The 27713-nt window shown below is 40.8% G+C and overlaps 1 protein-coding gene across 1 annotated transcript in view; it reads right to left on the bottom strand.

Annotated features, from left to right (window-relative positions):
- crybg1a (crystallin beta-gamma domain containing 1a) overlaps positions 1 to 27713 on the bottom strand; it is an 84892-nt gene that overhangs the window by 14620 nt on the left and 42559 nt on the right. Inside the window, exons 3-14 of the mRNA XM_061968508.1 lie at positions 22629 to 23968; positions 19904 to 20970; positions 16385 to 19731; positions 16207 to 16245; positions 15433 to 15551; positions 15113 to 15290; positions 12365 to 12504; positions 4961 to 5087; positions 4824 to 4859; positions 3125 to 3285; positions 2920 to 3046; positions 2644 to 2789 (exon numbers count right to left, since the gene is read on the bottom strand). Of these exons, the coding sequence (XP_061824492.1) occupies positions 2644 to 2789; positions 2920 to 3046; positions 3125 to 3285; positions 4824 to 4859; positions 4961 to 5087; positions 12365 to 12504; positions 15113 to 15290; positions 15433 to 15551; positions 16207 to 16245; positions 16385 to 19731; positions 19904 to 20970; positions 22629 to 23968 (6827 nt within the window). The remainder of the gene's footprint in view (positions 1 to 2643; positions 2790 to 2919; positions 3047 to 3124; positions 3286 to 4823; positions 4860 to 4960; positions 5088 to 12364; positions 12505 to 15112; positions 15291 to 15432; positions 15552 to 16206; positions 16246 to 16384; positions 19732 to 19903; positions 20971 to 22628; positions 23969 to 27713) is intronic.

A 27713-nucleotide genomic window follows, 5' to 3' on the forward strand; every position in this document is an offset into this window, starting at 1 on the left:
ACCCAATTTGAGCCTGGGAATTCGAGAAAGACACGAAAAGACGCTTGGTTCCAACCCCTTTTTCTTTGCGAGGATTATGAGTCATTCATCAACTAAACTGGAGCATATCAATATACCATCAGCCATCATCCCCCTGACAGCAGACATTGTACAGTAAGCAATGTTTTTTGTTTGTTGGGTCTCATGAAGTCTGTCGTGAGTAGTAATTATCGATGTTGTCAAAGAAAAAGCGAACGTTGTGATGCATTTGTGTAATTAATGCGCCGCTTTATGCTTTAATTGAGCAAAATACATAAATATTACATGTTATCATGAATGTGCCTGTTAATACTTTACATATACAGTATATACTTACAGCATGTATATAAAATCTTGATGGAGGTGTTTGGATGTTATTGTAAGCGCTTTATAGGCAGAATAGAGTGAGTCTTATAGGCTACATTGTAAGCAGACTTTTACTCACATTTTTTTTCTATTTAGAATGTATTAAAAAAAAGAAAAAATATATGTGTGCCTGTCTTACATAAAACATTTGAATTATAGGCAACATTTAAAAAAAAAAAGTGCAGTTCCCTTGTGTGGGCGTTCGCTAACTATTCTCCTGTCAACTTAAGTACATTTGTTCTTAGGAGACCCTGAGGCTGGAATAAGTCCAGCGCTCCATGAAGGTGAAAAATGATATTGCACTTGAAGTTTGCATGCAGTGTACGCCACACGTAATAAAATGATAAGAGACCTCTAGAGAGCTATCAAATGCATTCTGATCGCTTCAATTGAGACACCGAGAAACATCTTTTAAGATGAGGCTTAAAGGACCATAATGTAAATCTGAATCTAATGCACATTGTTGCTTCATGAGTGTGACCACAGCGAAAGGGGACCATGTGTACATCGGCCGTGTTTGGACATCCTAGTGCTAACGGACATTCAGTGCATTAAATGATTTCATTTGGACCGTGCTCATTGAACAATGTGCCACTTTTGCAGAAAATACACATATAATGAAGTGTCTATCAATGGATTCTATTGTTTTTTTTTTGACAGTCACGTTCTCTCGCACAAGCACACACACACAAACACCTGTCTACTAAGCCCTTTTGACACGTCAAGGCTTCAATAACATTTGACCTCTTTACAGGGTGATCTAATAACAAGAACAAGTTTCATCTACGGAATTGCGTCCAGCCATAAAGAAGACGCTGTTTAACGTGCATACACACACTACATCACCATGGCGACACACGTAAGCATGACCTGGATTGATACGGCCTTTTCAAATTTAAAGTGTTATCTTTTTCATGGATTTCAATGACATTCACAAGTGTGAGTAAAACTCCATGTTCCATGATTTTCACTCAACTTTGTTCATAAAGGTATCACGGCAAAATCCGCCTCATAAGTAATGAGCCCGCTTTCATTCACGACTTAGGCACATTTGCCTTACTCATGCAGGCTGGGCATGTCTGCAGGCTGGATGGGAGAATACAAATAAAGCATATAGAAAAACACTTAAACGCAAACGGGAGAATAGAGCCCTAATTGAGCAAATATTATGTACTACTGCTAGATAAGACTTGCAAAATCAGTCAAACAAGGATCGAGAGCAGGGTTCTGTAACCTTTACTTTCAAACCATGAATTGATTAACGTGGACCCCGACTTAAACAAGTTGAAAAACTTATTTGGGTGTTACCATTTAGTGGTCAAGTGTACGGAATATGTACTGTACTGTGCAATCTACTAATAAAAGTCTCAATCAATCAATCAAAAATAAGATTTTGCCACTTCTTACACTAAAGAAAAACAGTATAGAGACGCAAAATGTAACAGCTTTTGAACTTTTAAAATGTATCATCTTCTATATTTCTTCTTTTACAAGAAAAACAATCTGTCCATGTGAAATTAAACTCTTTTTAACTTTCTCTTTTATATTCATGATTATCTTACCCAAGGGGTTGCATACTCGAGAAGCTGAACTGAACACACAGGCTTCCTTCCGGTCTCTTTTACAGTACTTGCTGTCTTTGCACCTCAGAACTCAGCCTGTTCACTTTCACGGCCTCACAGACAGTCCGAAATTATAGAACTCTTTTTAGAAATGCAAACTTTTCTGACTCCGGGGTTTAAAAAATTTGAGGGAGCCACAACAAGAAGAGTCACATGTGGCTCAAGAGCCACGGATTGCAGACCTTTTGATCTAGAGGAAAATAATGTCCAGTAATATTAGGGAATTTGTTTTTTATTGTCCACTGGTATCAACCATGTTCAGCCTCAGGAGTTGAAACCAATTGTAATCTACAGGAGATGATTCTAAGGGGAGATCAGTCACACTAGCTTTTTTTGCACTGTATCCTCGGGGGATGTTTGTATGAACCAACAAGGTGTGTCAAGTATTCTTTCAGCTCAGTGCAGTCACGTTTGTAAGAGGAGCGGCACACATCTCAAACTGCATGATGGGATAAAATCTTTTCTCTCATATTATATCCAATATTATTACATCAAAACCTGAATGTGGGGTATTTTATTTCATTGGGTCTCAGTCAATACCACAAAAGCCTAACTGAATCTGAAGGGCTCAAAGTGAATCAACATTCTTGCATAAGGCCAAATGCTTTTCCTCTTGTATAAACAGGAAGATACTCACACTCCACTTAGGACATTGATGGACTGGGTTTTGGTGCCATGGCCGATCTCCTCTATGTTGACAACGGGACCCATCAGGTCCACACTGAGCCCCAGTGCATTCAAGTTGGGCTCACTGAACAATTTAATGTGAGGGGAAAGGAAGTCCTAGGGAAAACACAGAAATAAAATAGTACAGATTTGTCCTTCGAATAAATAAAAACAAACTGTAAAACATAACATTAGATAACAAATAATTCAAGAATACAGTATGTAGTTTACAGAGGATAAAGCTTACAGTGCAAATTGGGCGCAAAGAGAGGAGACCATCCTCAGCTCCACCCCAGTCACGACAGTGCGGATACTCCCCTTCCTCCAGGATGTACTGCTGACCCTCAAAGTCTGCTTCTTGATAGCCAACCCATCTACAAGACACAAACACTTACAATAGTCAGGTATTGTAGACACATCCAAGTCTGGCATCCGTGCACTTCGATACTCACAGACCACCAAGTATCTTGAGGGACCCCACTGTAGAGGTAGTTTTCTTAGTTTTATGTGGAGTGCCTGGTTCTTCTTTTCCCACTTCCTCACTTAAGTTATACAAGTCACCATCCACTTCTAAACACTCCCCTTCAAAATTGGGCTTTTCGAACACGAGCGCCTGAACAATCCAAAAAGGAAGGACTTAACATATTGTATGTGTTTACACAGCTTCATGTGTTTCCTGGACCATAACTGAGTGAGGTTGGAATGCAACTTCATAGATCAGAACAATGTGGAAACTACTTTATGATAGATTCCTACCACAGGAAGAGCCTTTCATTTGAATGTATTTTTCCGAAATATAATACGCTGTCAATGGAATTCCAAGGGAAAATCTGAGATTCAGATGCAACAGAAAACTCAATTTATATGACTGAGTTCACAAATAATTATTGGATGGCAGTAGTATTAATATTATGGTAAAAGTCCCTCCTCCACAGTACATTTATTCATTAAATATGTCAAACACCACAAGTCATGCGTTCTTCAACAAACCAGTAAACCTGCATGGGCAAGCAGCACGGTTTAACCCCCAAGTTAATGATTCACAGCATGAGAATTTTGCACATTAATTCTTCCAAAGTCTTTCGCAACACTTGTGCCTCCAAAAAATAATGTTACTGACTGTCCTTCATTGCAGCAGATTGCATAGTACAAACACATTATTGTACCTTATAATAACATTTGAATTTGCTTATAGTAGAACACTCAAAGTATTATCGAGCTTCAAAATGTCAACATTGGCTCCCCGTGTGTTTTATGATAATTTTTAAGGTTCTTCTTATGGTTTATAAATATTTTTTATGGTAATGGGTTTTATATGTCAGATTTGCTTTTACCCTACGACCCTTCGTGGACCCTCAAAACCTCTGGCACTGGTCTCCTAATTATTCCAAAAGTCAGGACACAAAGTCACGGGATGGCATCTTTCTATTCTATCGCCCCCATCTATTGAACAGCTTGCTGGAAGACCTCAGAGCTGCAGAGAACATTCCTGTTTTTAAGAAAAGGCTCAGACCCACCTTTTTGGTTTGGCTTTTACCCAATATTTATAAATTTTATTGAAATCATTAGTACTTTACTTTTTATCTTATTAATTATACTGGATTTTATTCAGTTATATTTATTGATTATATATTTACTGTGTATATATTTTTAATATTCATAATATGTTTCACTTGTATTTTATCCTTTATTCCTACTCATGGTTCTTACTATTAATTATTTTTACTTTCCACCGTTCCTCAGAGGGAGCTCTCTGTATCAGGGATTATCGGCCATGGCTGTGGGGGTGCTTTGTGTTAGTGTCCTGGTGGAGATGGCTCCTGTGATAGTGTTTCTTCACCTATCCTTTCTGTAATCAGCCATGCATTCATTTGTGCGTGTGTGTGTGTGTGTGTGTTTGATGACGGAGGATCTGGGTCATCGGGGTATTGTTTTTAAGTCTGTAAAGCACTTAGTGTTGCATTTATTTTATGTATGAAAAGCGCTTTAAAAAATAAAATTTGATTGATTTATTGATCTCTTGTGCCATCTCATGTGTCACATATGTGCTGGTATGACAAAGTTAATTGAATCCTTGTTTTTTTGTTGACAAATTGTGTCTTTCACTCAATGTACAACATGATCAATACTGATTAAAACAATAATACGAACCTTGACTTCTTTGGGATGTTCCACCTTTATCGCTCCCTGGAATGATGACAAAAACATTCATATAAGTGATACAATACACACAATTATACAAAATGACAACCAAGTGAGACCATCTAGCACATATTTAACAGGCTTACTATTCGGAGGGGCCTGAGAGAGCCAACAAACGGCTGAGGGAAACCCCAGGACTCAGGGCGGGGAAACTCGCCCACCTCCAGCACTCCTACGAACCCTCCAAAACCTGGGTCGCTGTACACAAGCCAGCTAAACATGTACAGACACAAAAAGAACGTATAAAGTGACCCTGGTGGTTATGCGGCAGTAACATGGTGCTTATAATTACTCTTTACTGTTCAACCTGGTCGTTCTTTATAGATTATAACCAAATGCTGCAAATACATCATTTTATTGTGTTTAACAGTACTAGTTAGAATGAAACAAAAAGTGAAAAATTAACTGAAAAAATATTTTACACAGCAGTTCTGTCTTTTTTTTTTTTTTATGTCCTGTCCAGCTTCTCAGGCAAATCATATAGTTGATGTAGATGACCATGTCGGCTGTTCAGATTTACTTTACAAAAGAGAAGTGTAGGATACTTCTCTTGTTGCCTTATTTGTATTTGACTTTATTAAATGTATTTATATTATCATTTAGTGCAGCCGGGCCGGAGCAGGAGGGGATAGAAAGAGAAAAAAAAAGAAGACAGAGGGGGAAATTGTGGGGACAAGAGGGGGATTAGACAGAGAGACAAAAACAACAACAGCAAACAACAACAACAACAACAATAGAGCAACATCAGCAAATATGACATGTACAAATATGATGGTAAAAGTAATAGCAAATAAGCAGTTAGCGAAAAATAAAAAATAATACAGAAATAACAATGAGCATTATTACACTACAAATGGATCAATACAAATACCAATAGAAATAGCGCTATTGATAATGAACAATACCAATAATTTACCTTTATTATCAACAATACAGTTGTTTAAATGCAACAATACATATACGTAATGATAACTTGAGATACGAAAGAATGCAGAAAAATGGAGGGGGAGAAAGAGAAGCAACCTACATTAACCTTGTAGATTGTTATAGTCACAATAGGTTAAGCTTTGTCAGTGTGCCATGTGTTACACCCAGTTTACCCTAGGGCAACAACGTTAATATATGTTTGATGAAACGTGATTATGTGCATGAGTGTAAGTATGCATATGTACTTGTATATGTACAGAATGTGTATATGTGTTTGTACAATGAATGTATATGTACAGAATGTGTATATGTGTTTGTACAGTGAATGTATATGTACAGTATGTGTATGTGTATGTTTGTATATTGAATGTGCGTGTGGATGTACGAACATTAGGTAGGTAAATATGTACTGTATTTGTGTATGTATGTGGGAGCGTAGGTACCTATGTACGTATGTGAGCATATGTGAATTTGCATGTACAATACAATCGACTCCCAGAGTGCGTGGGAGCCAGAGCACGGCCCCATCACCCCCGAGAGCCCAACCCACAAACAGGAGGCGTGGTGCCCAGGGAACCAGGGACCACCGCCCCCACGCAGCCAAGCCGGCCAGCGACAGGAACCCCAGAGCCCGACCCACCGTACCGCCCACAAGGGCCAGCAGCAGGCCGCAGACAGACGCACCCGGCAGAGGACAGGGCACGAGAAAAGCAGGGGACAGCCAGACCCCAAGCCAGCGAGAGACCACACCCCACACGGGCAGAAAGGCGAGACGCCCCGCCCGAGGGACCCAGAGACTCCCCGCAACCGGACGGGAAGACCGCCCCCGCCCCACCGGCAACCGGGCCCCCACGAGCCCACCCCCCACCCCCGGAGAGCGCGGCGAGGCCAGCCCCCGGCCACCCCACCCAAACCGGCCGCCGCAGGACCACCCAGGCACAGGGCCACGGGAACCACCCACCCCACCCGCAGGGACCCCAACGATGGAGATGGAACAACCAGCAACCGCCCCGCCGAGCCCCCCCCCCTGAGGGAGGGGAAAATTAAAAAATAATATTAATAAAATATATTAAAAAATAAATAAATTAATAAATTAATTAATTAATTAATTTAAAAAAAAAAAGAATTAAAAGAAGATCACAGACATGCTGACAAACAAGGTCACTACCCCAGCAACTGGCCCACTCGCAGCACCTCGGAATACCTTGCAGCACCAAGCTACCACAACAGACGCAGGGACTAGGCCCAACAGGCCCCAACCAAGACGGGCACCCGGAAGGGATGGACAGCGGGACCCAGGAGCTCTAGACACGCAGTTCGGATGCAGTAGCCTGAGGCGTCGACCCCCGTCTGACAGGCAGGCCCAGAGCGTACCCCCAGAAATATACATACATACATACATATATACATACACATACACACATACACGTATACATACCCACACATACACATATATACATATACATACACATATGTACACATACACATATATAAACATACATACATACACACACATATACATACATATACACAGTTCGTCAGCCCCGACAGCCATCACGCGCGCACGCTGCCATCAGTCACAACATCAGCCACACCCCTGCACCAGACCCAGCAGCCACGGGCGCCCACACCACAAACAAACGGCAACAGAAACAGCAGCCGCAATAACCCCAGACAGCCAGCACCAGCCAATCAAATCAAAGCGATCAAAAAAAAAACTGCGACCAGCAACCACACGCCACCAGGGCCACGGAGACCAGCCGGCGCCAGCCCGCCGGTCAGCCCGAACGCCAACACGCAAACAAGAGACACCAACAACCCCCCCAACCAAAAGGCCCCCCACCCCAACCCAAACCCGCACAAACACACCACCGCCCAAACAACCAAGACACAGCATCCAGACCAGACACGGGGGCTGCGCCGCCACCACACCAAGTCACCAACAGAGACCCCACAGCGCAAGGTCGGGCCACACGGGCACGGACCCCATCCAACAGGAAGTGAGACCCGCGCGACGCCACACACAAATAAATAATAAGATTAAAAAAATAAAAAATAAAAAAATAAAATAAAATAAAAAATAAAATTTAAAAAATAAAATAAAATAAAAATAAGTAAATAATAAAAATAAAAATAATAAATACATTAAAAATAAAAAAATATATATAACAATAATAAATGAATAAAAGCCTGGCAGGCCACCAGACCGCAGTCCCCCCGGCCGACGAGGCAATGAGGGGTGCGCCGAACCCCAAACCCCCCATGCATGTGTACAAGGCCCCCAGAGTGTCTACTGTGTAGTTAAAATTAGGAGGTCAGCCGTTACAGCCGACCTCCAGTCCCTATTGATGTGTGTTCTGTAGCGTGAGTGAGATATGTATGCTTGTGGGAACTAATAATGCGATTAAAATTGGGGGACATCAAGGTCATGGTGGGTCCCAACCAAACCAAGCCCCCCAAATCCTAAGTGTCTAATATGCAGCTAAGATTGAGGGATGGACGAGCAGGGGACAAGACAGGAGGACTGGAGCCCCATTGGAGGCATCCTCAACCCCCCGCCATGCCTCCCCGCAGGACAATCCCCAAAGTCCTATATATGTGTGACTGTGTGCGCTATAAGTAGGAGGAGTAGAGGGCCCGGACATCCCCCCAGTCCACGCGGCCGACAACCAGGAACTACGGCCAGGAGGCCGCCACCCCCCGCCACAGCCCGTGACCCACACCAGACCACTTTAACGTGACGCCACGCGAGCCCCTCCCCCCGCCAAACAAAGCCAGCCCCCGCCCGCCCCAACCCAACCCTGCAGAGCCCATACCGGCAACCAAACGCAGAGAAACCGCACAGCCCCCACGCCCAATGCAAACACCGCATCCCGGCCATCCACACAGCAACGTGCCCATACGAGTCCCGGCCAGGGGAAGGAGCCCCCCAACGGGGCAAGAAGCCAATGCATCCCGTCCGCCCGCCAGCCCCCAAACCAGCCGGCAAGCCAACGCCAGCCAGCCCCACAACCCCACAAGCGCACAGACACCAGCCACAGTCCCCCAACCACTCCAACCCAACACAGCGATGCCAACCGCTGGTATCACCGCAGCAACCATCACCACCACCGCCCGTCCGCAGCGTAAACACCCGCGGCCGCCGAAACCAAAACAAAAAAGCGACCGACCCCGTAAACCACAACAACGCACACCCCCGGCTACCACCGAGGCCACCAACCCACCTACCCCAACTCATCCACCGCCAGGCCAATTGAGCCACCGGACATCCACACCCATGCACACACCTACACATTCATATACACATACATACATGCATATACATATACATACACATACACACATATACACACGCATGCATATACATATAAACATACACATCCACACATATATACACATTAATACACCCACACACATATACATAAGCCCACATATACACAAACACATACATACACAACACACACACAAAAAAAATAAAATAAATAAATAAATAAATAAATAAATACAAAATTAAAAAAAAAAAAAATAGAAAGAAAAGAAAAAAAAAAGAAAAAGAAAATAAAAATAAACCCTTTAAATAAAATAAAATAAATAAAAATAAACAAGAGGCCTGGTCGCCAACAGTGCCCAACGCCACCAAACCCCGCAGCCCCTCCCGCACGTCCAGGCCCCCCCCGCCCACCACCCACCAGGCATCCCATCCGGCAAAAAGCCATAAGGGCCCAGCCCTGCGCCCACAGCCGGCATGCCACGGCACCTCAGCAGTGCACACCGGGGCAGCGACACATACATATGTACCTACATATATACACACAGATTTCACCATACATATATACAAACGTACACACACCCACATACACGCGTACCCATATATAATTTAACAGAATAAGTTAAATATATTAAATAGATTAAAAAAAAAATAATAATAATAATAATATATATATATATATATATATACATACACACATACATATATATATATACACATACATACACATACATACATACATTCATACATACATACATACATATATACATACATACATATACATACATACACATACATACATATATATATATATATATATATATACACATAAAATAAATTAAAATAAATAAATAAAATTAATAGAAAAATAAGGGCAGAGTAAAACACAGGAGGGGGACTCCCGCAGGGCAGTCGGGCAGCACCGCCGGGGCCCCAACAAGGGAGGCAAGCAGTCCCCCCAACCCGGCACCAGGCAGGCCCGCACAGCCGCAGCGCAGGGCGACCCCGGGCAGACCCCGCCCCGCGCCCCAGGGGAAGGAGGAAGCCCACGGACACCCGGAGCCAGAGGGGCACGAGCCGACCCCCGCCCGACAGCGGCAAGACCCCAGCCCCACGGGCGCAACCCCCCGCCCAACCACCCACGGGAGGGACAGCCCCCCCAACCAACCCAAGGCGGCCGCCCACAGCCCCACCCGCACCCCAACACCCGCCCAGGCACCTCCACCCACCCCCAGCCACCAGACCACCCACGGATCGGCCCGCCAGGCCGGAACCAGGAAACACACCCCAGGCCCACCCGACCCCGCGGCACACGGCCCCCCCGGTACCCAGGACCCCCCACCCACGGAGCAAGACCCCCGGGACAGAGCCCCAGCCCCGGCCCCCAAGGGAGTCAGGTCAGAAAATTAATTAGCGGTGCCCAAAGAGATCGGAATTCTGTCAGTTGTTGGTTTGATTCAGCAGACATTCTTTCCATAACTACATAATCTAATAAAATGTTTTTGTAAAGGTTTATACATAAATTATTTTTTGATTTCCAATTTATGAGAATAGTTTTCTTGGCGATGCCTAACGCATTTATAAGGAGGTATGTTTTGTTTATATCAAGATCAGTTGCGGAGAGATCACCCAACAGGCAGAGTGCGGGGCAGATGGGAATAGGAATCTCTAACGCTAATGATAGGTTCTCGCACACTCCAAGCCAAAAGTTACTCACGGGAGCACAGGACCACATTGAATGCAAGTAATTATCTATCTTATTATCTGAGCAGTGTACACAGATGTTAGAGTCAGCTAAACCCATTTTATACATTCTTAGACCGGTGTAATGTATTCTGTAAAGTATTTTGAGCTGAATCAGTCGTACATTTGGATTCTTAATCAAACGAGTAGTATTGAGGCATATTTGTTTCCAGAATTCTGGGTCACAGCTTGTTGATACGTCTGAGTGCCATTTAGAAGTTGGAATACTTATTGTGTTATCTATTTTTGATAAGAGAGCATATAATTTGGATAAAGCTTTGGGGGCAGATGTTTTGAAGAATTTAACGGTCGTAGGATTACTTTCCCATGTTGTTTTGTTGAATCTTGCGCTGATTACAGATTTGATTTGTATATATTCTAGAAATTTATTAGGATTGATTGCATATTGTGTTATTAAACTTTTAAAAGAGATAAAACTGTTTGCATTGATGATATCCCCAAGGCATCCGACTCCCTTATCATACCATGTTGGAAAGTTCAATGGCTTCTTGTTTAAAAGAAAATCAGGATTATTCCAAATAGGCGTAAATTGGCATGGAGTGAGCGGGGACCCAGTTATTTTCAAAAACTCCCACCAAGCTGTTAAGGTAGTGCGTATATTAATACTTTTAAAGCAGTTGTGTTTTCGGAGAATTTGGCTAATAAAGGGCAAGTTAGAAATTGGGATCTCCTGGCTAAGTGATTGTTCAATCTCTAACCATAAACTATCTAATAAAGTGGGATTGATCCATTTTAATATATATTGTAGTTTATTTGCAAGGAAATAATAGGAAAAGTTTGGGAGTTCTAGACCCCCATGTTCTTTGGGTTTTTGTAAAGTTTTAAGGCTGATTCGTGCTGGTTTACTCTTCCAAAGAAACTGATTGATGTGTGAGTCTAGTGACTTAAACCAGATTTGAGAAGGTTTGGTTGGAATAATTGAAAATAGATAATTAACCCTAGGCAAGACCATCATTTTCACGGTAGAAACCCTTCCCATAAGTGAGATTGGCAGTGTTTTCCAACGCGCCAGATCATCCTCAATCGATTTTAAGATTGGGGAGTAATTCAAGCGATTCAGATCTGACAATGTGGAGGAAATATTGATTCCCAGGTATTTAATGTTCCCTTTATGCAGTGGAATCGATGAGGTGCTCTGAAAGTCAAAATTAATTGGTAACACAGTAGATTTGGACCAGTTGATGGAGTAATCTGAAATAGAACTGAATTTATTGATAAGTGAGATTGTATCTTGAAGAGAAGAATGTGGATTTTGTAAGAAAAGTAATACATCATCAGCATAAAGGCTTATTTTATGATGAACGGTTGCGGTATGGATGCCTTTAATATTTGCATGCTGTCGAATAGCGGTTGCAAGAGGTTCAATAAATATAGAGTTTTTTTCTTTGTTTAATTTTAGTTGGTTAGCCAAATATTTGCTATTGGCAGTTCTGTCTTTTGTCAAACTAGGATTTGTGTAGTTAAAAAATGCATTAATGAAAATATTTACACCAGTTCGACAGTTTTTGTTACACAAGTGTCATCAACTTACACTCCAGAATGGACCTTGATGGAACCAGTAGCCTGTGGGAGCCTATAGGAGCCAATTTCCACTGTATCATCACAGTAAGGTGACATCCTTCCCAAGCCATTGACTTCTGTAAACAGGTCAATTCTTGGTAGGCTATAATCCTGCAACACACAGTATAACAAATGTCCAATGAATGACCAAATAAACAAACCATATCATACCATACTGTGTAGGCCTAGGTATTAAATATCAGTGGACTACATGGCATTGTCGTTGGGCATGCATTTTCTGTTCATGTAAGCGTGATGTATGTGACACAAATTTGAGGCAAATTTTCTTGTACAATAATACAACTACAAAAAAACATGATTGCAAAGATATTTCAAGGAATACATTTTAAAAAGATTTATGTCAACTGTTTATTCTGTATGTAATAAGGACGCGAAAGGTCTGTGAGTAGTGAGATTCAGTATAAAAACGGTCAAATACACAAATAGTATTTTTTTGTAAATATTTTGCAGTGGGTTACCAATGCACTGCATCGTACTAAACAGTGTTTGTAGTATTTTGGTTACCATTATTTAAAGTAGCTATGTAAGAGGGGGAAACTTTTGGAAAAATCTCTGAGTGCAATCTAACAATTACCAAATTTTTCGGACCTTAAGTCGCTCCGAAGTATACGTCGCACCGGTCGAAAATGCACAATAAAGAAGGAAAAAAACATAAATAAGTCGCACTGGAGTATAAGTCGCATTTTTGGGAGAAATTTATTTGATAAAACCCAACACCAAGAATAGACATTTGAAAAGCAATTTAAAATAAATAAAGAATAGTGAACAACAGGCTGAATAAGTGTACGTTATATGACGCATAAATAACCGACTGAGAACGTGCCTGGTATGTTAACGCAACACATACTGGCAAGAGTCATTCAAATAACTATAACATATAGAACATGCTATACGTTTACCTAACAATCTGTCACTCCCAATCGCTAAATCCAATGAAATCTTCTTCCTCGGTGTCGCCTCTGGTATGCGCCCCGCTAGCGTCCTTTCTTTCTGCTGCTCGATTGCTATTCTCTACAGCATATTTCACTACGTCCAGCTTGTAATCCGCAGTTTATGATTTCCTTTTCGGTGCCATTTTAGTTCAGTCCTTCTCAGTTTTTATAAGTTACCGCCAATGTTGATCCATTTTAATAGCTCCGGCAGTAGCGTATAGCATATAGCAGTTAGCATATCATGACCTACAATGCACTTCTGCCATGACCCGCCCCCACCGAATTCTTATTGGTTGGCGTGTGAGTGACGATTGCTGACGTGTGTGTGACGATTGAGGACATTTTCTTCGTCGCTCATGCGAATGAGATAAATAATATTATTTGATATTTTACGGTAATGTGTTAATAATTTCACACATAAGTCGCTCCGGAGTATACGTCGCACCCACGGCCAAACTATGAAAAAAACGTCGACTTATAGTCCGAAAAATACGGTAAATATACCTAAGTATATTAGATTTAAGAGGAATAATCTGAAATACTAGTTTTACAGTGCAGATGTGCCAGTGAGAACATAAAAGCAATTACCGTATTTTTCGGAGTATAAGTCGCTCCGGAGTATAAGTCGCACCGGCCGAAAATGCATAATAAAGAAGGAAAAAAACATATATAAGTCGCACTGGAGTATAAGTCGCATTTTTTCGGGAAATGTATTTGATAAAACCCAACACCAAGAATAGACATTTGAAAGGCAATTTAAAATAAATAAACAATAGTGAACAACAGGCTGAATAAGTGTACGTTATATGACGCATAAATAACCAACTGAGAATGTGCCTGGTATTTTAACGTAACATTTTATGATAAGAGTCATTCAAATAACTATGACATATAGAACATGCTATACGTTTACCAAACAATCTGTCACTCTTAATCGCTAAATCCGATGAAATCTTATACGTCTAGTCTCTTACGTGAATGAGCTAAATAATATTATTTGATATTTTACGGTAATGTGTTAATAATTTCACACATAAGTCGCTCCTGAGTATAAGTCGCACCCCCGGCCAAACTATGAAAAAAACTGCAACTTATAGTCCGAAAAATATGGGATACAGAAAATGTAAATTTTGAACAAACTATTCCATCCATCCATTTTTTACCGCTTATTCCCTTCGGGGTCGCGGAGGGTGCTGGAGCCTATCTCATCTACAATCGGGCAGAAGGTGGGGTGCACCCTGGACAAGTCGCCACCTCATCGCAGGGCCAACACAGATAGACAGACAACATTCACACTCATATTCACACACTAGGGCCAATTTAGTGTTGCCAATCAACCTATCCCCAGATGCATGTCTTTGGAGGTGGGAGGAAGCCAGAGTACCCGGAGACCCACGCAGTCATGGGGAGAACATGCAAACTCCACACAGAAAGATCCCGAGCCCGGGATTGAACTCAGGACCTTCGTATTGTGAGGCAGACACACTAACCCCTCTAACACCGTGCTGCCCCAATTAAATATACTCAAGCATATTAGATTTGAGAGGAATAATCTGAAATACTAGTTTTACAGTGCAGATGTACCAGTGAGTACATAAAAGCAATTATACAGAAAATGTAAATTTTGAACAAACCTTAAAAGCCAAAAACCATGTGAGCTGAATAATTAAGGCTCAAACAAAGTGTTGAATGTATTAATATGTACAGCATGAATGCAATGAATCACTTAAGCCAAGGCTGATTAGCACTTTCTTTTAGCAACTTACCTTTACCGCCAATCGAATAGAACCGATGACCATGGGTGTTGTTGAGACAGGGTGACCCTTTTCATCCATGGTCATAGGGGCTCCATCTTCTGCCCACATGTTCACTATTTGATCTGTTTGGCCCTCCTCCAAGGCAATGACACGACCCTGGAAGCCCTTGTTTTCATACAGGAGCCAACTAAATAAGAGAATTACAAAAAAACAGCAATATTCATTAATAGTACATAAGGTATCACCTTGTAGGTTCTGCTAGTGAATGACAAAAAAACTGACACACAATGCATGCAGATATATTACACCTATAAATAAAGCTTACTTACCATCCTCTGATGACTTGCACCGAGATGACAGTTGACAGTTTCATCCCTGTAGCGTCCTCGACGTCACAGCAGAGTTCATACATGTTTCCTCCAAACTCCTCATGTTCATGTATGAACAACTGGATCACAACACGTTACAATTTTAGGTGGCAGCACTGCTTCAATTACATGTGACGGTGAATGTGATAAAAATCAGTCAGTATGTTTCCATGCAGTGAATTAGTATGATTTCTCAAATAATTTGGCACAAAATAAACCTTTTTCCTGATCATGTTTGGTTTTTGAAAAATGTTATCAACACACCAAAATTATGTGATGCGAGCACATTTTGGCTGGTGTACAGAAACCGACAAACAGACGTATTTTGACGCTAAAGCTATTTTTGTAAAAACAATTGAATTAACACAGTATAAATAATATGTGTAAGTCAGTAGACAACAATAATAAATGACTTTGAGACAACATTGAAATAGTTCATTCAAAACATCCACTGATGATCATAATGACCAAATCATAATGATCCTAGTAAGCGACAGGCGCTATTTTACTAGGATGTCGCATCTCTTTTTCTATTTACATTAGCACATTGCTAAACAAGCTGAAATGACCACAATCGCTCCCTTGTGTACTCTTGGCACACAGTGTGTCGAAATAGAGAAGAGCATGAAAACTGGGACTTCACAAGTATGTGTGAAAAAAAAAAGAAACCTTATTATTGTAGAAATCAGACTAATTTAGTGAATGGAAATGTACTGAGTGTAAGTGACGCCTTACCTTGCCAGGTCTTTTGTGAAACCCTCTCACCACAGGTGTCTGCAAAAACATGTTTTAATAACAAACACAAAGCAGAGCCAAGGTTTTTTTATCTTATGTTTTTCAGGCAACGATAGTAATAACACAATACAATACTGAATCGGAGTGAAGCACCAGTCATAAGTATTGAAATGCTTACCTTAGACTTTTTCCGTCGAGGAGTCTCTGGGATGTTTTTGCTGGGTGGAGGCAGCACAGCATTATTGGCTTGAGTCTGGTCCATAGCACCATGTCTGTCTGAATTCTGTGTAGTTTGAGGCATCTTTGTGAACTTCAGGCCAAACTCTTTCTCTCCTTCCTCTGTGAGGTTTTTCTCCCCATCATCAAGCAGTTTGATTTGTGGGACTGAAGTCAGAGGAACGGGGGAGGGACTAGGTGTTGACTCAATGGCAGCACCATTACCACCACCCACAGCTGCGCTTGCGCCTCTCCCTGTCACACCCATCTTATCTGATTCAACTTCAGGAAAGGTTGAATCAACTGTTTCCTGTTTTCCAAGCAAGTGCAGGTTCTGCTGTTTGGATGGAAAAGTGTTATTTAGGTCAGAGGCTACTTCTTCCTTGTTCCTCTTACTGGTGTAAGGGGAACGGAGTAAGGTAGAAAGCATGGATATCCTTTGTAGTCGGGATTTTGGCTTCTCAGGCAGCTCGCCATTGTTTTTGTCAATCTTTTCCCCCTGTTGGACTTGATCTTTTATCTCATTGAGGGATTCCACTTCCTCTTTTTGTGAGGATGTGGAATCAATTGGTCCATGGGTTTTTTCCACGGCGCGTCCTTCCCGTTTAGCTGCTTTTTGTTGTAGCATCATAGCAGGTGAAATGTCCTTTAAACCTTTTCCTTTCTTCTTTAAGCCAAACTGGAAATTTTCAGGGTCTAATGTTTTCTCAAAATGATCCTCCCTAATGGCTGGCATGGCAAAAGGAGGAGATGGGGACTTCATACGGGAGTGCTTCTTAGGAGGCAGTGAGAACGGAATGCCCCCTGCTTTAATGCTCTTGATGAAATGCTCAAATTCGTCAGGCTCAAAAGATTCATCCACACTGGCTGAGGCATCGGGCCTCCTGTTCTTTTTCTGCTTGCCATGATGTTCCACGTCCAACCAGCTAGGTGGTGATACTTTCTTGAGTGGAAGACTTTGAGGTGGAGTGGATGTTTTCAGAGAAGTGGGGACAGGGGAGGCACTACAGAGTGCTGTTTTTGACAGTCGTTTGGAACCACTGAGATCTTTAGCTGCTCTATTATTTTCAACATCAAGTGTTAGCTTTGTTTTCTTTTCTTTGGTCATTTTCTCCTTCTTATCAGACAAGCAATCTAATTTGTTTTTTTTATCTCCATCCTTCTGTTCAATGTTTTGCTTGGCATTCATCATCTTCTCATTTTCTTGGTTGCATATTTCCACTTTAAGCCATTGTTTGTTCTCTTTTATGTCACTTTGAACACTTTCAGGTTTACTTGTGGACAACGTAGACTTTTTGGTATCTTGTGCTGTGACTTCTGGACCATCTGCTGTTACATATTCTGTTTTTTCTAGAGTGTCTTCTTCCAAACTTTTAATTTCAGGTTCTTTTATTCCCTGTGTTGCATCTGTGTCACCATTTGGGCTTTCCTGTGGTAGTTCAATAATTGATTCTGTTGCTTGATCAGCATTTTCATCTGTTTTTTTACTGCTCTCATCTATTTTGCCCACAGACTTCTTGTCCTTTTGGTTGCTAACTTCAAAGATAGTAGTCCCAATGGTACTTTTAGTTTGTGAACTTTTCATCAATGTATTTGTTGTTCCACTCTCTTCTTTTATTAATTCAGTTGTCTTAGTTTCACTTTGACAGGCCTTTTCAACATGACCGTGTTTGTCCTGATTTTTACTTCTGGCTCCCTTGTCCTTGGTTAAAGGTAACTTGGGTTCCAGTTGCTCTTTCCCCGTTACTTTCATCTGCTGTAGAAGTTCCCCAGCCACACATGTGACCTTGTCCTTCACAGAATTCTCAGTATTTTCTTTGGAATCCGCCATCTTGGTTGTATGTTGACGGACTTCATTCATTTTTCCTGTTGTCAGTGTTTCGATCTGTTTCTTTTTTAGGGTGTTTAATGTTTTTGTTTCTGAAGCTGGCAGTAAATATTCCTGATCTGATGTTACATTAGTTGATTCATAAGGTGTCTCTGCTTCATTCCCTGTGGTTAAGGCCACAATGCAGTCGCTGCCCATCACTGAAGATTCATTCAGCTTTTCATTTGACTTCGATTCTTTTGCCTCTCTTTCAGATTTTTGTGCTTGTAAAAGAGGCTCTTTATCCAGCTGATATTCAACATTCTTAGGGGCCTCACTAAGAGCTTCAGTGTCTGTGTCTATTGTCGTTGCTGATTTCTTGCCAACTTCCTCTTTACTCTTCTTTTCTCCTGCCACAGTTTTTGTTCCACATATCGTGTGTGCTGGTGGTGACATATTCTTTTGAGGAACTTTATCTGTCACTTGCTTTTCAAATAATTCACAATCCTGCATTTTATTATTTATTTTATCTAACGAAATGGAAGGTGTGGTTATAATTTCTTTTTGGATTTCAGATGTATGACCTTTCGATGCAGACTCCACGGGACGGACATTTGCATTTTCTTTAGAGGTTAGTGTAACCAATCCATCAACGGAACCACCATCTTGGTGAGAGTGTATAACGATGTCACGCTGAATTATGTCACCAAAGGCAGATTTCACAGACTGTGGTTCTAAATCACCCTTTTCCCGAATAGACCCCAGTTCTGTGCTATTTGTAAGCTGGGCTGTCTCCGAAAGGCAGTTGTCCTTTACATTTTCTGAGGATATCTCCGGTGTTTGTGGTGCAGAGCGGTCACTTTCAAAATGAGCTACATTTTCAGAAGACTCTGACATCAGTTGTTGCAGTACATCATGCTCCTCTACTTGCCGGCTAGTCTTTGTACTGTGTGCCTCTTCTTTTACTGGCTTACCTTTGTTTTCAAGTTTTATTTTAACAATTGTATTCTCATTATTAAGGATTATTGTCTTTGAAATGTTTTTTTTAGGACTACTTAGGGCCTCTTCAAACCCCTGTACGGCTGTCACTTTCTCTTTGGTTTCACTGGTATATGATTTACATGCAATTGTCTCACTAAGTACTTTATCACCATCAGTGGTACAGTCTTTAGAACAACCTGCAACAGTACTAGGTGCTAGTTTGGCAAATGTCTCTGTGTTACACTTCAAACGTACATTGTCATCTTTAGATGTACACATGCTTGACAAATTGTCTTTTGGGGAATTTTGATGATGTCTCAATTTACCAATGTGAGCACTCTGGCTTTTTGTAGGAAGTTTGCTTGGAGATGAGGGCACAGAACTATTAAATGGAGTCTTTAGGTGTTGTTCCACAAGCTCTGAATCTTCTTTATCTTGACTGGTGACAACTGGTGTGTCATTATTGTCATTGTTGGGACTTGTCTTTGATATGTGTCTTATTGGTTTCAGTGATGGGATGCCTGTTGGGCGCACACACACAAATCATAACATTACATAATCTTATGACATACCTTTCACCATCATAATTTATGACTATTAATAAACATGAGAACAAGTAAAAATAGCTATGTGTATACGTAATAATTGTTGAAACTATAATGACAGTTTATGAAAACAATTCTCATACTGTACCTTTCTTTGGACTTCCAGAGGGAGGAGGTGTCTTACTGACACGTCTTTCCACATGTCCTAGTGCCTGCTGTTCTAGGCACTTCTGGGCTTGTTTGCTCTTATCCGAGTCCGCTTGAGGAGATGTGGATTTCTTGTTGGTTTCACTCATTTTAGAAACGTCATTATTCCATTTTCTTGTCGGAGATGAAACAGGCAGCCGGCTTTTTGATATCAAGGAAGTATGTTTATCCTTCTTTTTGAAATTTAAGTCTTCTCCATCCAGGGGCTGTTCTATTTTAGTATTTTCTTCTTGGTATTCCTCTAAACCATTTACTAAGTTTACAGAGTCCGTAAGTTCAATATCAATGTCATTTTTTGCCTGTCCTTCCACAACATTTTCTCTGTCGGCTGACTTAGCTTTTGCTCTCTTAGCCTCTTCAGAAATGGGCTTCTGGACACTTTTGGTTGTGGAAACCACAGATTTCAATGATTCATTGGCTGTTCTTACGATTTCTTGTAATTTGGAAGTGGATGTGGTGCCCCCTGAAACTAGTGTTTTTTCGGTTGATACTGATGTTGTATTATTGTCTGATATTTGCCTTTGGGGAATTTTAGACTTTGGGATACCACTACTGGATTTGTCTTTTAATGGTGTTATCACAGAACCGGTTTTCCCATTGCTTTGTTGCTTTAGAGGTGGTATATCATTGGATGCTGCAACTTTTATGTCCTCCGTGGAGCCCTTTGCTTTTGTTGTCACATTTTTGGCCTTGCCGCCCACTGCTGTTGCTAAGGACCTTGTTTCACTTCCAGTAGCATGCCGACTCTCCACTGCTACTTTAACTCCTGGTTTAGAGGTTGTTGCTTGCTTTGCCCCATTACCTCTTAGCTTAGATCCCACAGTGTGTGATTTGACTCTGCGCATATCTGGTGTTGCAGAAGTATCCTCAAAATCAGATGCTTCAGAGACTGTTTTTTCCTGAACTAAATGTCCAGGAGTGTTCGAGTCTGCAGACTCATCTGTTGCTGTGAATGATGTGACATCCGCTTGCCTGCTTTCCTCATTATTATTATGAAGGTGCTCCGATCTGTAAGAAAATAAAAAAGAGCACACGAGTAGAAATGTGAGGATACACCACTGATTAATTAGTGTTTTGTACTTTGTATGGTTTGTTTTGTGCACAAGACATTAAAATGTATGTTTGAGTCAAACTGCACTGCGCGCTGTATGAGATATGCTGAAATCCATAAGATTTTTTTTTTAAATATTTTTTGCATGTGACCTTACATTAAACAGTAGGGATGTAACGGTTTTTGGAGATACCGCGGCATTACGGTTACAAAATCTTCTCAATAATGCTGTGACGCGTGACGGTATCAAACAAAAATTTGGTGTGTAGTTTTTTTCTGGATCTTTTACTTTGGCGGGTCTGAAAACAAACTACATCACCCAGAATCTTTTGCGCAGCGCGGGTCTGCAATGTGGGGGCGTGGAGCAAAAGAGAAAGCAGGAAATTAAGTGTGTTCCCTTTTGTAGTAGAGAGAGGAATTGTTTTTTCCAAAATATGTTTATAATTTTTTGAGTTATGTTGTTAACAAACAGACAAACAAACCCTGGCAAAAACATAACCTCTGTGGCGGAGGTAATAAAGTACCCACGTTCGTCTGGAGTGTTCCAAGCCAAAACAGACTCAGTCAAAACGCGCCGTGCCGAGGGAAAGCAACTGCTGCACACTGAATTACTTGATAAGCTACCATTACCTGGAAAAGATGAAGCCAGAGAAGCTGAACGTCAATTTGTGAGGTATTTACATTATTAAAAGTTAAATTGTGGGATAACTTTTCTAAGAAACTGAATTTTAAAAACTGATAGAAAAAATGTCCACTGTAGAGAACACTGCTTCTCTGAGAGTAAAAGTTGAGACACAGTAGATTTTTTCCGCACAATTCTTTGCACTTATAAATACTTGTTTTTAGTAATAAATATGATTACAACATTTGAGCATTATGTTTGTGTTCAATTACAATAGGTGTGTTTATCCTAAGCATTCCTGATTCTTCATTTTACACACCATGGCATTTCTATGTTTTTTTTTAGACATAAACCACAATAATATCGTGGCCCTAATATCGTGATAACATCGTTCTGTGAGATTTTGATATTGTCACATCCCTATTAAACAGTAGATCATCTTTTACATTAAATAATATTTGGTACTTGGAGGCGTGGGCCATGCAGAAAAAAACATTGAGTGGCTTCCAAACTATAAATCAGACAGGTTTTCAGGAAAGACCATCAATTGCATAAAAGCATAAAAAGCTGAATGTTTAGTTTCAAGACTTTTACATCAGTATTCAAGCGTGATGTGCAATATTTCTCTCAAAATCAATGCACCAAGTATGCAGACAGTAGTGAATACTGTAATATGTAATATGAATATACATCAAAATGTTCATGGCATTTTAAGTACAGAAAGTTATAGTCTGGTAATAATTGCTTCTAAGACATTTTGAGCTTTAAATGTTTTTACAAAATGTCAACATTGTATAATTAGACAGACACTAAATAAATATTTCAGCACCTCAGACCCAGTGTTTTGTTCTCCTCTGGTACAATACAGCACATGTGAATCCTTAGATCAGGTTGCACACAGGCTTTACTCTCTGTAGCTTCCCTGCATTTTTTTCCAATTCAAATATATATATTTATTTAAAAAGAGAAACAAAAAATTGTAAAGACACTCACAATTTTGCCTTTGAAGCCGAGTCTGTGCCGCTGTCCTCTCCCACCTGCTCATTCACAACCAAATTTAACTTCAGGCAAACGGGCGCTTCATGGGCCACATCCTTGGGCTTCGAAGGCAAATTCACAGTCTTGCGTGTAACGCAAGCTCCTTTCGACCTTTGTTTTTTCTGAAAGGGGTGTTTGTTTGAGTCGATGCCAGGATCAGGCTCATCTGGCTGCCCTAAAGTAGCCTGCAAATCTCCAGTAGTTGACATAGACACTTCTGGCAAGCTGCTAATGGGAAGTAAAGTCTGTGAGGGTGAGGGGGTCGGGCTGTTTGTGTCCCCCTGAGTAACCAACTCATACTCTGGAAATACTGTTACAGGTATGGCCAGTACGGGAGGCGAAAGTGGTATAAAGCTCTCCTCCCCTTCCGTTGTCCTACCCCCCTGGTTCATCTCCTCCTTCTCTCTTTTCTCCTCCTCTTCCAGGTAAATTTCCACTAATATGGCCTTGTAGAGTTGCGCAGGAGAAACGGGTACTTGATCTTTCTCCAGTGAAGGGCTCTTTGCTGAATTGTCACTCTCGGCATCTCGAGAACCCTCCTTTTGAGTCGGGATTAGTTGAGACGTTGATGACTGAGAGCCCAAAGTTATTCCTTTGAGGGTCATAGAGTGACTCTTTTCTCCAAATATAACTGAAGTTTTATTTGTCCCTAAGCTTATAGATTTTAAGTTTGGCGATTTAGGAGCTGCATCCTTGGTTTCCAGTGTTGATAAGCTGGTTGGGGAAACACTTAAACCATCTGCTTTCTTCACAGTCATTTCTTCTAAATTCATCTGCAGTCTCTTGCTTACTTCCTCCACCACTGACTCAGCAAAGCCTACCTCTGAGCTTGAATCAGCACATGGAAAAGTGGTGCTTGCAAAGTCCAGAGTAGTTGGGGTCACATTCCCTGAATTCCTTTCACTACCGGTGGGGCTCACCCTGCACACAGAAACCTCTCGGACACTGCTTCGGCCACTGCTGAAAGACCCCGCAAAAGAAACATCTCCTTCAGCCGTCAAGGAAGAAGCCCCGCTTGAAACACTGGGACTGGATGTTTGGCTAAACCTGTCGCCATGTTCCATTCCTGCTAGGTCTGTCTCTGTCGGCCTCTCATTTTTTCGAGAGGGAGTAGGAGTCTTCAAGCCATCTTCCTGTGCGAGAGGGGCTAAGTGTGGAGATAAGGGGGATGCTGGGGACTCAGGACAACTTGCATTGACTGCAGGGTCTGAGGTCTGGCTGCCTTTGCTCTTCCGTTTCTTAGGGCTGAAGAAGTGGCTGAGACGTTCCAACACTCCCTTTTTCTCCTCGGAATTCTGAGAACACAAGACACACACACACACACACACACACACACACACACACACACACACACACACACACACACACACACACACACACACACACACGCACACACACAAACAAGTTAAAAGTTAGTGGCATACACACTTTAACTTGCGGTTAAATATAAACAGATACATTGACATTGATCACAAACAACTAGCAAAACTTATCTTTTTGTCTACACGTTTACTTTCATCATGTTGTCCTAAAACAAACGGGAAACGCTTTTTTTGCACGTCAAAAAAAATTATGTCATCCTGTGAGCTGCATTTGGACCTTTCGAACTCACATACAAATACATGTTTGTATATTGATTTTTTATATAACAATCTTGAGTCACTTTCGAACAGCAACATTTTATTTCCTCCTGTCTTTTGTCCAGGGTGTACCCCGCCTTCCGCCCGATTGTAGCTGAGATAGGCTCCAGCGCCCCCCGCGACCCCAAAGGGAATAAGCGGTAGAAAATGGATGGATGGATGGATTATTATATTATATTTATATTTATAGTATATTTACTTTTTCTTTTAATTCTTTTTCTTTTTATTATTTGTAGCGATCAGACATTTTGTATTTACTTGAGTGTATTATCTCTAAAGTAGACAATGTGATATTTAAAAAATAGTTTTATTTTTTTTCTGCTAATTTAAAACAAAAACTAATCTTTTATACATGCAATTTATTACTATTTATTTATTTCGGACAATTTGAATTAACTTTGAATTTATTGTTTCCAAAATGAACAATGTGCAATTCAACATCCAAAGATAATAACCAAACGGAGATGAATAATAAGTAACTCAGCGGGCATTGAACCTAATATAAAAGTTGCTACAAAGATCAAAGGTTACACTTCACTGTCCCCGCCAAACACAATAAGGCAACAGCACAAGTGTCCTGCTTTTGAAAAGATAATAATGTTCATCCATCCATTTTCTACCGCTTGTCCCTTATGGGGTAGCGGTGGGTGCTGGAGCATATCCCAGCTGCACATGGGCGGAAGGCGGGGTACACCCTGGACAAGTCGCCACCTATTCAGTGTTTTGTTTTGAGTATACCTATACATAACATCTTTTTTAATAGGATTTGTTTTTTGGCAACATAAGAGGTGCCAACTATTAGGACAACTTTCAGCATGTTCCAGTGCAGGTCGAGCACAAACTATACTATCTAACTAGAGTAAAAATGCTACATTGTGAAAATACTGTGTGACAACTACATTTTCAGTCCATAACATTATTAACTTTGCAATGATATACATTTACCATGTGTAAGTTACCTTTTCATATCAAAACAGTGTATTGTGAGCAGCAACAGCTGTGACTTCAATGTGACAGTCAGTCCACAAATTAATAACTACACAAAACTCGTTCATTCAATGTAAAACATCAACCACAATAGTCACACTGCTGACTGTGGTCCATATCATTCAATGACAACAAAGAAAACATTGAGTTACATACCATTTGACTTCCTGGAATTTAAGATCTAATGGTCCTCTCCAGATTAAGGTGAAATAAATTCACACATCTCCTTTAGAATAATCCTTAATGTATATGACGAACAACAATTTACATCAAATTGTAACCATCTCTAAAGTTCAGTAAATGTAGCCAGTTGTGTCCTGTGCAAGTGACGACAGGCAGGTGGCTTGTGGCTCTGTGAGAAGAGTTTCTGTCCTGAGGGCATGGTCGTTTACATTTGCAGTAACGTTGAGAAAGCATTAGGAGAGATGGCCTGCAAGCTGGTTCACAACCAATTCACAATGCAGTAAACATGAAAAGGGCGTGGACAAGGAGGTAACGTCACACTTCCTCAGTTTGAAAGTAAAACTCCAATACAAAATAAATACCTAGACCAAGGATATTCAAGTAAATTGTTTTGGGGGCTACATTTCCAGAAAGCTAAGGAACGTGGCACCGGACTTCTTCCTTCACCATTAGTCTTATTTTGTATATTCTGGAGAACGAGCGTTCTCTACTGTAGACATTTGATCATGGCCTATTTATTTTGTCAGAGTTACAGGAGCGCTCTGCTGTTTTTAAGGACCTTTTGCAAAAAAGCTAATCAAAGATCATCTCTATGACAGCATTCTAGTGTTTTTAAGGATCTGCTACAAAATTGGGAGTTTCTCAAGTTTTTTTTAACTCACAGGCCACCAGTTGAATAGCCCAAATAATGAAAAATACTTATAACTTACGAAGTTGAACAAATGACTACTGACCGCATCTGAAATGAACAAGCTACAGCAACACTATTAACCACATCGCAAAAAAATTGTAACTGCCAAAAAGGATAAAGGACTTAAAGGGGAAATGCAGTTTTTTATTTTATTTTGCCTTTCGTTCACAATCCAAATGAAAAACAATGACGACGGTTGGATTTAAAAAAAAAAAAAAGCATTCTAAATATGAAATAAATGCAATCAAAACAGACTTTTATTTACGTTTATTTAATATTTAGAATGCATCAAAAAAAAAATCCATGCGCCGTCATGTCTCTCATAATGATTGTGTACGATAGGCAAAATTCCCAAAGAGGTGCAGTTGCCCTTTAAAGGGGTGCCTCAAGGAACGGCTCAGTTATGTAAATCGTAAGTTTGGACCCCTGTGTTCTATGTTTGCTAGCAATGCAAGGATCTGCCAATGTATTCATAGTGGTCCAAGTTCCTCTATACAACAGGAGCACTCAAGTGTTTTAAAAATGTTGCTGCAAAAATGTTTGCTCCCTAAATTTTGAACTGAATTTGGGGGCAGGTGTGGTGTCATTTTCAGGCCATATATCGCCCCCGGGCTGCCGGTTAAATAGCCCTGAACTAGACTGTCAACAAGCTATGTTCCCCAAAGATAAAAAGTCTATAAAGTATATCCTCAATGATTGTATGATTTGAACTAATTTGGAACTTTTTTTTAAGGAAAAAAAAAGCTTTTACACTATTGTTGTCAAAATGGTAACACTATTTGACTAAACAAACAGCACCACAGCCCCTCAAAGCTCTGTATTCCAGTTCATATTTCAATACAATAAAATAGATATACTCATGTAGCTTCCATTGTATCTTGTTATTCTTGCTAATCAACACTTTTATATTGTGCCAACTATGTTTTCCCACTCACACACGTGTTGTACTCTTGGTTAAAAGCTCAACACTAAAACCGGTAGTTGTGTAAACTCATAAAAACATTCCAACATCATTCAAGAAGGAGATTTAAAAAATCATTACAGACTGCTATATGTACAATTTCCTTGTCTGTCAGCCTTGCACCGTTCTCCGATCTCAGTAGCTGACAGAGTAAAAGAAGTTCATATTAACTATTTTCTTGCGCAGACCAAGGATGGATGTCCAAGAGTTTGCTACACAAACAGAAAAAGACAGGACCACACCCACACACAAACACACACACACCCACACAAAGCATAAGCTGGCCTTATGTAATTATTCAGACTACCTGAAGTAAACAAAATGATTTGTTTATCTTGACAGAGACAGAAAAAAACTTAAGCACCCTGGGCAGGCAAAACAAGTTTTCACAATGTCTACAGTGACAAATACTAAATTTATACAAAAGTAAAGTTACTAGAGTTTTCTTCATGAACCTATAGCGGGAAAATGTTTGGATCAGGTGAGTGAGCAGGTTGGACAGGATCCTGTAATAAAATAGCCCAGGGACAATGACATCCCACAGGATAATGAGCATCTTGCCTTACATCAACACTTCT

Source organism: Nerophis lumbriciformis, linkage group LG08, assembly GCF_033978685.3.
Source record: "Nerophis lumbriciformis linkage group LG08, RoL_Nlum_v2.1, whole genome shotgun sequence".
Classification (NCBI taxonomy): Eukaryota; Metazoa; Chordata; class Actinopteri; order Syngnathiformes; family Syngnathidae; genus Nerophis; species Nerophis lumbriciformis.